The 12,271-nt window shown below is 38.6% G+C and overlaps 1 protein-coding gene across 10 annotated transcripts in view; it reads right to left on the bottom strand.

Moving 5' to 3' along the window:
- Positions 1–12,271, bottom strand: part of kansl3 (KAT8 regulatory NSL complex subunit 3) — a 50,001-nt gene that overhangs the window by 37,353 nt on the left and 377 nt on the right. For all 10 annotated transcript variants that reach the window (XM_051670053.1, XM_051670054.1, XM_051670062.1 and 7 more), the window contains exons 2-10: positions 11,929–12,208; positions 11,261–11,431; positions 8,924–9,014; positions 6,672–6,857; positions 4,607–4,738; positions 1,528–1,644; positions 1,203–1,301; positions 676–747; positions 505–579 (exon numbers count right to left, since the gene is read on the bottom strand). In XM_051670053.1, the coding sequence (XP_051526013.1) occupies positions 505–579; positions 676–747; positions 1,203–1,301; positions 1,528–1,644; positions 4,607–4,738; positions 6,672–6,857; positions 8,924–9,014; positions 11,261–11,431; positions 11,929–12,143 (1,158 nt within the window). In that variant the 5' untranslated portion in view covers positions 12,144–12,208. The remainder of the gene's footprint in view (positions 1–504; positions 580–675; positions 748–1,202; positions 1,302–1,527; positions 1,645–4,606; positions 4,739–6,671; positions 6,858–8,923; positions 9,015–11,260; positions 11,432–11,928; positions 12,209–12,271) is intronic.

Here is a 12,271-nt window from a genome sequence, read left to right as displayed (position 1 = left end):
CACGCATTCTCAACAAAGTGTGTTCGTGATGCAGAAGCAGCGGAGAAGTTTGTGAGTGTGGTTCCGAGGGAAGGTTGAATGAAACATGTTTTGATGAAAAATGCTCATCAAGAATGCACTGAACAGGACACTGTCAATAACATATTAACCCCCAAAGAAATATTAACACCCCTCCTCTTTATTTTTTTTAACAGATTTACACAATTCACACGGGTCACATTTTTAGGTAAAAAAAAAAAAAAAAAAGAATTTTCGTAATGTAACTATATAGAAGGTCCCCAGTATAATTAACAGCATTAGTTGGGAGAGAATTTATTTTCTATGCAAGCAAGAGGGACATTATAACTGAAATAAGCCAATATGAATCAATATCGAATCTAAAATCGAACTGGAAGCTTGTGAACTGGAATTGAATCGGGAAATCCGTATCAATACCCAGGCCTAGTGTAGACTGAGACAAAAATAAAATAATTCAGTGGAACTCTGGACTGTATTTCCTCTTACCCCTCGTGAACCGCTGACTGTCTGAAGTGGGAATCCCAAACACACAACTGCCGTCATGTATTCCATAAGGGACACCTGGATGCAAAAACGGGCATTTGACTGAATTCATCAGCACCATAGCATGTTATAGAAGACATACCATAAAGGAAACTCATGTTGAGATGGACTTACATGGCAAGCCATCAGTGCCCCTACATTCCAGCCCATCAAAACGATCGGTTTGTGAGGAAAGTGACTGTGAACCTGTAGCATTTAAACAAAGTTCCTCAATTTACCTTCTATTATAGATCTATTAAAGACTATATATATATATATATATATATATATATATATATATATATATATATATATATATATATATATATATATATATATAAAACAGACATTCAACAGTACAGTTTGAAACACTTGCACATGTAGTCTTTTTTGTCTGTGCATCACTGTAAACTATTTTCCATTCTTTTTAAAAAACTAAGGGGTGAGTCAAATGGTTTCTGTGATAAACTTAAGCTGTACTGAACAGGAACATACCTTTAATTTCTTGTAACTAGTGTATCCAATATTGCTAATTCAATGAACATTTGGGACATTTAGATATGAGGACAAATACAGTGTTATTATAGTGTTGTAGTTATACAAGTGTTATTGTCAAGTTTAAGTAAAATGTTTTATCTGTGATTTGTGTATTGGTTTTGTACCTCGATAATTTTTCCTCTGATAGTGCCGATCATGTGCTCTAAACACTGTGTGATGCCGACGTTAGCTCCACTGCCCACGTGAACATTGATAGGAATAACCTGAATCACAAACAAACAGAGATTCATTTTAATATGATAATGAAATTCTCTGCTGAAAATTCACCTCAGCACAATTAAGTTTGGCAAAAGAACAGCTTGCATTAATGTAGCATTATGCTTGGAATTAATGCTATGCTCAATGGAGCCAAGTTCTATATCAGAAATAATGGAGAAAACTAAATCAAAGTGGCCGTGCCGAGTCCCATTTAATTATGCAATTACATACCTTCCCAAGACAAGAGAGTTGAGATTGCCAGAATCTCATTCGTCGAGAGGTAGATAAAGCTGGGTTGGTTGGTCCTGAAGGAGCTAACAGGATCAGAGGAGAACCAGGAAGTTTACTCTGAAAATATAAACACACTAACAGATTACAACTGAATGATAATCATCATCTCCAGTAAAAGTATACAAGGCATTTCCTATGAAAATGTTTTATATCCATCATGAATGCCACATTTTCAAACCCCCCACATTTGAAGTCAACATTAAATGGTTAGTTCACCCAAAAATGGAAATTCTCATCAATTACTCACCCTCATGCCATCTAAGATGTGTATGACTTTCTTTCTTCTGCAGAACACAAAGATTTTTAGAAGAATATCTCAGCTCTTAAGTTCCATAAAATGCAAGTGAATGGTGACCTGAACTTTGAAGCTCTAAAAAGCAGATCGTGTCAGCATACACATTATCCATTAAACTCCAGTGATTTAATCCATGTCTTCTGAAGTCATTCAGTTGGTTTTGGGTGAGAACAGACCAAAATGTAAATCCTTTTTCACTATAAATCTTGACACCAGTCTCCTTGGCGATCATGATTTCAATCTCGACTACACTTCCTATGGCACCATCTAGAGCTCTGTGCATGCATCAAGCACTAAGAAGTGTAATCAAGCTTGAAATCATGATCGTGCCTACAGATTGCAAAGGCAAGATGTGAAAAAGGAGTTACATTTTGGTCTGTTCTCGCCCACAACCAACTGACTGCTTCAGAAGACATTGATAAACCACTGGAGTCGTATGGATTACCTTTATGCTGACTTTCTCTCTTTTTTGGAGCTTCAAAGTTCTGGTCACCATTCACTTGCATTGTATGGACATACAGAGCTGAAATATTCTTTTTAAAAATCATAAATTGTGTTCTACAGAAGAAAGTCACGCACATCTTAGAAGGCATGAGGGTGAGTAAATGATGAGAGAATTAAATTTTTTTAGTGAACTTTCCCTTTAAATTGTGTTTAAAACACTTTTACTTCTGTGAAGTTGATGTATCACACAGTGGTGTGAAAAAGTGTTTGCCCCCTTCCTGATTTCTTATTTTTTTGCATGTTTGTCACACTTAAATGTTTCAGATCATCAAACAAGTTTAAATATTAGTCAAAGATAACACAAGTAAACACAAAATGCAGTTTTTAAATGAAGGTTGTTATTATTAAGGGAAAACAAAATCCAAACCTACATGGCCTTGTGTGAAAAAGTGATTGCCCCCTAAACCTAATAACTGGTTGGGCCACCCTTAGCAGCAACTACTGCAATCAAGCGTTTGCGATAACTTGCAATGAGTCTTTTACAGCGCTGTGGAGGAATTTTGGCCCACTCATCTTTGCAGAATTGTTGTAATTCAGCCACATTGGAGGGTTTTCGAGCATGAACTGCCTTTTTAAGGTCATGCCACAGCATCTCAATAGGATTCAGGTCAGGACTTTGACTAGGCCACTCCAAAGTCTTCATTTTGTTTTTTTTCAGCCATTCAGAGGTGGACTTGCTGGTGTGTTTTGGATCAATGTCCTGCTGCAGAACCCAAGTTCGCTTCAGCTTGAGGTCACGAACAGATGGCCGGACATTCTCCTTCAGGATATTTTGGTAGACAGCAGAATTCATGGTTCCATTTATCACAGCAAGTCTTCCAGGTCCTGAAGCAGCAAAACAGCCCCAGACCATCACACTACCACCACCATATTTTACTGTTGGTATGATGTTCTTTTTCTGAAATGCGGTGTTACTTTTACGCCAGATGTAATGGGACACACACCTTCCAAAAAGTTCAACTTTTGTCTCGTCAGTCCACAGAGTATTTTCCCAAAAGTCTTGGGGATCATCAAGATGTTTTCTGGCAAAAATGAGACGAGCCTTAATGTTCTTTTTGCTCAGCAGTGGTTTTCGTCTTGGAACTCTGCCATGCAGGCCATTTTTGCCCAGTCTCTTTCTTATGGTGGAGTCATGAACACTGACCTTAACTGAGGCAAATGAGGCCTGCAGTTCTTTGGATGTTGTTGTGGGGTCTTTTGTGACCTCTTGGATGAGTCGCCGCTGCACTCTTGGGGCAATTTTGGTCGGCCGGCCACTCCTGGGAAGGTTCACCACTGTGCCATGTTTTTGCCATTTGTAGATAATGGCTCTCACTGTGGTTCTCTGGAGTCCCAAAGCTTTAGAAATGGCTTTATAACCTTTTCCAGACTGATAGATCTCAATTACTTTCTTTCTCATTTGTTCCTGAATTTCTTTGGCTCTCGGTATGATGTCTATCTTTTGAAGATCTTTTGGTCTACTTCACTTTGTCAGGCAGGTCCTATTTAAGTGATTTCTTGATTGAGAACAGGTGTGGCAGTAATCGGGCCTGGGTGTGGCTAGAGAAATTGAACAGGTGTGATAAACCACAGTTAAGTTGTGTTTTAACAGGTGGGGCAAACACTTTTTCACACAGGGCCATGTAGGTTTGGATTTTGTTTTCCCTTAATAATAACAACCTTCATTTAAAAATTGCATTTTGTGTTTACTTGTGTTATCTTTGACTAATATTTAAACTTGTTTGATGATCTGAAACATTTAAGTGTGACAAACATGCAAAAAAATAAGAAATCAGGAAGGGGGCAAACACTTTTTCACACCACTGTATTTCCAAATCAAGTAAAACATTAAAGAACAAGACAAATTACAGGACGGAACATGATTTTATCCTTTGGGCAATGACTGGATCTTGAAAAGCAGCAATTCTGTACTAGAACAGACCAAAGAGGGGAGAGGTTGAAAAATATGCGGGTTTGGTGACATTAGCCAATAAGGAAAGAAGTATCAGGTTGAACAAGTTATGTTTTGATAAAACATTCCGAAGACCATTTTTTTCTTCTTCTTTGGAATAACACACCAATTAATTGTTTACAATACTACCAAGAAAGTGCATTAAGAAAGTAAAAAGAGTAAAATATCATGTTGACTTTAAATCCTACATAGAATGCATTGGTCTACCACAAATAAATCTTTTCCATTTTCAAAAGAGTGCAAAGAACCCAACAGGATCAGATACGAACTGGTTTGTTGTGTGAGAGTACGCCAACAGCAGGGTCCCATGGGCGTTTGAGAAGCAGGGAAAGAGCCTCGGCCCCTGCTGCTCCTGTTTTCACTGAAGATGACATCAACATCCTGTCGATCAGTGACGGTACCTGGGAGGATAAATTTGAAAGTGCCATAAGTGAAAAAATTTTTTATTTGAAAATCTCCTATAAACTTAGGGTTAGGGTCATATCCCAAGGCTCGAAATTGCGACCATTTTGGTCGCATATGCTCCCGAAATTTTATCTGTGCGACCTCAAAATATATTTGGGAGCATTTGTGAGAGTGCAAATAATTGTTGTGGTGCGACCTGTTTTCATTTCTCTACAAAACGTTTGCCAATTACTGCGCAATGTGCCTGCTGTGAGCTGATACAGTGACCGGTCCACCGTTCTATTCAACGTTACATAATCAATTAAACTTCATCTTTACATTCTTAACTTTAATGCAGATTTTAGATTGGTTAATATTAGCCGTCAATCACTCCCTTTCACCGCGCTCCATTTTCACGTGACAGGGAGCTAACTAGCATGCGAAATGTAAAGAGCTGAAGAGAGAAGATGAAAAGAACACGGAGCGATTTCTTTTGTAAGCCGCCTAAAGTTACAGATTATGTAACTTCTGGAGTTGGTGATGGCGATCATGTGGTGAATGTGGATCCACCAGTGAAAAAGAAGGCTTGCAGTTTTCGGAGAGAGTGGCTGAAAGACTTCGAGTGTCTCCGCTATGAAAATGGCTTAATGCACTACGTTCACTGTAAAGCCTGTGGGACAGTGGTTGCAGGTAACACTGCGTTCGCCACTGAATCCACACATTTTAAGTGCGAGAGCTTGATTAAACACGGGGAGAGCGCCAAGCACAAGAAATGCCGGGACAAGTGTGTGGCAAAGAATTCAGGATCAGGTTTGATTGTTGAAGCTTTTAATCATCAGGATGCTGCCGGATGTTCCGCTCAATTGGCAGAGCTGATCATGAAATTTAACACCGCCTACACCAAAGAAGAGCTCGCCTTCACTAAATTTAAACCCATGTTGCAGCTCATGAAAATGAACGGCGTTGAGATCAACACGACGTACGCAATTGACAAGTCATGCACCAACATCATCGGCGTGATAGCAGGTACCATCTGCGAGAACACCGCAGTTAAAGTATCGTCAGCTCAGTACATCTCATTCATCACTGATGGAGACACCGACCTGTCTGTCAAGGAGTGTGTGATAGTGTATGTCAGCATCCTGCTTGATGGACAGCCCACAAACATCCTAGTCGGACATGTTGAGGTGGAACACACCAATGCTGATGGTGAGGATGTTTTTTTTTTTAAATACATAGCCTATTTAGTATTATATAAATTGTAGTTGTGGTGCACTTTAATTTTCGGTGGGTGCTCCTAAATTTTGCTGGTGCTCCTAACTTTTTGAAGTTGGGAGCACCAGTGCTACCAAGTAAAAAAGTTAATTTAGAGCCCTGTATGAATTAATTTTTGTTCATTTAAATGTGACTATAATGGCAAATTATATTTTTTCTACAAGAAAGAAAAAAATTGTGCTGAAAAGTTGCACGTATTTCATGATGTGCAGTTGTGCATTAGCCATTGATCTATTATGACAGCTATTCTGTTAAGAACGCTAACCAATAACAGTTACAATGTAAAAAAAAAAAAAAAAAAGCCTGTGAGAAATGTACAATAAACCTAATGTTTTCTAAACATGACGTGAACACAGAATAAAAGATAATCTATTCTGATAGTTTAATCCATTAAGCAGTTGGCACATCGTTGAAAATATCCTTCTTAATCAGCATGGTAGTCGACTAGTCTCACACATCCCAAGTTTGAATCTCATACCTCACTCACTAACTAACTGAACCACAAGTCGCTAGTTTAATTGAGTTATGTGTACATAGGTTCATGATGAGCCTTACATAAGTCTAATTATTGACCAATTGTTCATAAGAAAACATGCAGTTAAAGATATGTATATATTTTAAAAACATTTGTTGGGAACACATCTGAAAAATTCTAACAGAGGCTCTGACCCTCACCTTGCTTTTGAGTGTCTGAAGCACATCAAGATAAGCAGCCAGCATGGCAAGACTCAGAGACTCCACCAATGTACTATGGAGCCACTGAGTAAGCTTTAAGTCCCAGCTGACGCTGGCCAGAGCATGGCGAACCTTACGAGCACATTTATCCACAGCTATCCTGCGCAAGACGGGCTCATTACAGGCCTGTGGAGAGCAGAGCAGAGACATTGAGAGTGAGAAAGAGTACAACATGCATCATTTTGTTGTGTAAAGTAGGGCTGCTCGATTATGGCAAATATGACGTTTTCATAATCGTTGGAAGCCAAAATCGTAATTGAAAATAAAATTTGATTTATCACCCAGCCCTAGAGTAAAATGTGCCGTTTGCAATTCAATAGCCATATAAAAAGATCTGAGGGATTTCTACCAATTGAAGCCAACCATTTAGATAAATCTGAAACACAAAAAAATATTTTCGTCAATGAAGTCAATGCGGAAAAGCATTCACAACCCATTAAATGTCAAGAAAGAAATGTAGGACACAGGGCTGCACTATTAATCGAAAAACTAATTGCGATTACGGCTGCCTCGATTATGTAATCGTGAAAACTGACGATTACAGCGTTCAATTTAAGTCTGCACGTGTTGCTTCAGTGGTTTCTATTCACAATGCGTTTTCGCAGCGGTTGAGTATTCTAACAAATAACTAACATGTCCGTTGAGCAATGAAACTGAAATGGCCAATCAGAGCCGCTTAAATGAATCCTCCGTCCTATCAGTAATGACAACTGATCCTAATGTGCAAGTTTTAAACCGTCTGAATGCCCAGATGCTTGCTTTATGTTCCACCTCTGTTCGTGATGGCACATGAAAAATAATACTGAAGAAACATCACCTGACACTCGAAAAGAAGCTGTAGAACGAGAGCGAAAATCACTTTAGAATTATTTTGGATTCATTGCATATTGCACAGCTCGCTTTGAACGTAGATACACTGCAAATGAGCAACACGACAAAACTAAAACGCTCCCGTTCTAATCAAGGCACAGATGCGGTGTAAATAATTGATTTATTATGATGATTAGACAGCTTTGTTTTTAATGAGAGCATTCGCGAAAGTGCAGAACATCGTGCGGAGTGTCACTGAGCTTGTGTCGAAATGCAGGTCTGAAACCTGCAGTGAGTGACAGCAGTCATTGTAATGGGAGAGTTTGTTGCGTTGCTCGATTTCCGTGTACAATTTATTAAAAATGTAAAAATGTTTTGTCATGTTAGTAAGTAGGCCAATGTGAATTTGATTTATACAAAATAGCAATAAAGTAATTCAGCTTAAGTTTGTTTTGGAGGTGTAGCCAACATAAAGAATATGGCATGAATAGCATATTTCAGGAATCACCATCATTATCACATCTGCTCTAATAAGACCCATTTGCCATGCAGCTGGTATTGGTAGATTTAACATTTTCACGAATCGCAAAAACTCTGATCGCAAATGACTGTTTTTAATTTCCAAAGTGCAACTACTGAGGCCAAAAATGATCTAACAATGATCTTACATGAACAAGATCTAACGGGATCAATGGTCCCCTGTCTCACCACCAAAGGGCTTACTGAACGCAGTAAGTAACTTGGTCAATTTAAATCGGCTGTTAATAAGTTTGAAAATTTAATGTCATATTATTTACTGTACATGGACTAATAATTTACACAGTAATTTAGCAATAATTTAATTTATTCTATACCATAGATATCCATTTAAAATAAGTTTTATTTGGCCTAACATTAACAAATATTATTACAATATTTAATGCTTAAAAGATGCTTAAAAGAAACTGGAGCACAGCTCATACCCACCATTGAAATCTGCTACTTTGCGACGTCACGGTAATTTAATATTTTAATCGACATTAATAATCGCGATTACAATATCAAGGGCAATAATCGACAATTATGATTTTTGCTATAATCGTGCAACCCTAGTAGGACAGAACCTAATTTTATCCATCTGTAATCGATTGGATTGTAAAAAGTAGTCTATATGATAGGTGTTTTAGGGGAGGGCTCGAAAAAGTTAGCGGGATTGGTGACATCATTTGAGACATTTTTCACCCTTAGAAACAACGTGCACCAAATGAATAGTGCACAATATGACCAGGAATGTGTATTAAAAATATAATAATAATAATAATTCTATGTTGACTTTAAGAAACAACAGCATTTGACTTACTGAAAACCAGCTGTCAAGTTTTACACCCACTTTAAATACTCACACCATCATTGGCTATTCTACCCAGTCTCTCTGCCTGAAGGGCCTTCAGTACTTTATTAAAGAGCTTGTTCTGTGCCAGTGACCAGCCAGCCCTGAAAGATATTCAAGAACAGCGGTATCACAGTTAGAGCATCTCAAACAGTGAACATTAAAAAACAAGAGTATTCTTACACATCAACTTCATCTCATGCATTAGTCATAATACAGCCAATACTGGATTTTGCTGATATGATAGCTAAGGTGGGAAAATCAGCAGATAACCGATTAAATTCAAAGCATATACATTGTGTTAAAAATGTTTTTAAAAAATACTTTTTGGTCAACTTTAGTTTTGGTCAATTTTACATTTACACTGTTGTTTTTGGATCTCCTATATTTTATATTATTTATATTTTAAATTGAAAAATATATATTTATTTATTATGTTTATATTATATTAAGCAATAGCAAAATATTTCTGTCCTAATTTCTTCACTTTTACCTGATATTTTAATGCTCTTTTTTTTAATCTTTTAAGCTCATTGTGGCTCTGAGTGAACTAAAAGACATGCAAACACACCATTGATGGCATTTCTATATTCACTTAAAATTCTCTTATTTGGGAATTAAAATGTGATTGGAATTTAAAGTGCACAATAACTGCAGTTCTCTCAAATAACTGTGGTTAGAATAGATAAAATAACCAGGATCAGACAATTATTTAATAGCAGGCCTAACTGATGGGCACGTGTTTTTCTCGATCTGCTCGTTTTTGAGGCATAGATATATTAACATTAGCCGACATTTAAATTACAAGCCTAATCTGTGTGCTTTCCAATTCACTGTTGGCTTTTCGTTTAACTTAGTATGGTGTAATTGTGTTGGGAGACCACAAGGGGGTGATCTAACATTTACAGAAACTGGTCGCACACTGGACAACAAGCGCCACGTCAAGGGTTGGACAAGGCACAGTTATCACATACAGGACACGTAGATGCGGTGCAGGTGGCAGTCCAAAGTTGTCAATCTATTCACCATACACACAAGTTACAACAGTTATTGAACTTCTTTAAGAATGAACAAAGTGATGTTGATGAGTTTGCAGGTTAGTGAATGAAACTGGTGTAACTGCGCAAACTGGACGATCAGAAATGGAGGCGTTTATTAAGCAATTTCTCTGTATGTAACTTTGAATAGGTTTCGTTCAAGCTGTCAAATCACAGAAAGACATAATTGGAACTGAAAATACATTGTGTAGGCTATATAAAAATATAGATATATATACAATACTGTATATCATCCAGTGATGGCTAGAGTAAATAATCTACGTCTATTCATAGTGGTTTGGGTCAGTTTTAATGGAAAACTATGCATGCTGCACTCTGTGGCGCTGCAGAAGAAGAGTCGTAGCTGGGTGCCGCAGACAGAGGCCGAATGGTGCAGCGGTGTGCGCACCCTCATAGAAAATAATTGTGTCAAATTTTAAAATGTGCCATGTCAAGCTGGCAGACGCATTCGGTACCCAAAACCTTTAAGTTTACATTTACATTTATGCATTTGGCAGACGCTTTTATCCAAAGCAACTTACAGTGCACTTACTACAGGGACAATCCCTCTGGACAACCTGGAGTTAAGTGCCTTGCTCAAGGACACAATGGTGATGGCTGTGGGGATTGAACCAGCAACCTTCTGATTACCAGTTACCCTGCTGCTTGCACTTTACCAAAGTTGTTTTGATAAATATGTATGAAGAGACAATAACTGTTATGCAACTATTAGCCCTATTTATAGTCCTTAGTCATACACAAAGGACTGAAATATTTACTGTTTATTACCCACACCTATCATATCACTTCTAAAGACATGGATATAACCACTGGAGTTGTATGGATTCATTTTATGCTGCCTTTATGTGCTTTTTGGAGCTACAAAGTTCTGGCTACCATTCACTTGCACTGAATGGACCTACAGAGCTGAAATATCCTTAAAGGAATCTTTGTGTTCTACAGAAGAGAGAAAGTCATACGCATCTGGGACGGCATGAGGGTGAGTAAATGATGAGAGAATTTTCATTTTTGGGTGAACTATTACTTTAAAACAGACTTTTTCTTTTCACAAGGGACACCGTTGGTCAAAGTTAGCATTCGAGCAACTCAATCAATACTGGTTATATAAATTAACTTTTAACTATCCGTATCAATTAATCATCTAAAAACTAGACAATTCATTCTCATGTATTAAAATGTTTTAGGAAAAAAAATATGTAGGTAAATATTGCTATTACATCTCCAAGAAATTCAGTTAACCATTCTCATTGAAACTGTGATATTACAGTTAACCTACAACAATATCTTCTTACTTGTTAATGTGTTCTTCCCAATCATCCGGAGGAGGGGGTCCGTCAGCAACTGTTCGGGCGAACAGAACGTGACGTTCACACTCGTTCATCACACTATGTGCTTTGTGATTGTCATAGAGAGGCATTGCAGTAGGTGTGACTGTCTCCACGTCAATGGAATTGTCTGAATCACTGTAGAGAGTAATAACACACATCAACATCTTTTAATCATCCACATATGACAAGACGAGCTTGATGTCAGCCTCTATACAGGCTCTTTTCTGTCAAACACTAATGTTAGGGCTATCGACCTCCCTCATCTGCTAGTAAAATATGGCTGTCAATCCGTAACACTAACTGTGTGAAAACAGCCTTGGTAACTTAACTCATCAAACAGATTCCTTATTGTGACGAGGAGGAGGGGGGCATGGCCGGGCCGTGAGGGTACACGGCCAGCATTGAATCAGATGATCAGCAGGAGAGCGAGATAAAGGGGAGCCGGAGATGCCAGTTCAAGAGAGAGAGAGACGCACGCGGCCGCTGCATGTGTGTGTCCATGTTTGTTTTAATTTGAGTTTTACATTAAACCTTTATGTTGACTGTTCAGCCGGTTCCCGCCTCCTCCTTGCCCATCCTTCTACTCTTACACTTATGATCTACTTCTAAGAAAAAGAAAAACCTCAACTCACACAGAGGGGTCAGACTGCCGTCTAGGGGTGATGAACAGCATGCGCGTGGGCCGTGCACTGCTGGCATCAGGGTGAGCGTTCCAGGGTTTGGCATAGCTGTGGTCAAGGAACACGAGATCCAACTCTCGCTCATGAACCGACAGCTGGAAGAGCAGGGATGTTCCCATCCTTCGAGCCGATGTCTGGAAGTCTCTCTCTCCCCCAGGACGAAACATGGTCCTTTAGACCCACACAGAGGCTCTGCTGGAAACAGAGGCTGCTTGCACCGCAAACATGAACCCTAGAATAAAACAGGCATTTTTTAAGTGTCAACACTACAGTACAGGCCCACACTACACAGGAC

The sequence above is a fragment of the Myxocyprinus asiaticus genome, chromosome 33 (genome assembly GCF_019703515.2).
Source record: "Myxocyprinus asiaticus isolate MX2 ecotype Aquarium Trade chromosome 33, UBuf_Myxa_2, whole genome shotgun sequence".
Lineage (NCBI taxonomy): Eukaryota > Metazoa > Chordata > Actinopteri > Cypriniformes > Catostomidae > Myxocyprinus > Myxocyprinus asiaticus.
Note: the sequence above shows the minus strand (reverse complement) of the source record. Positions and strands in the feature narration are given on the sequence as shown.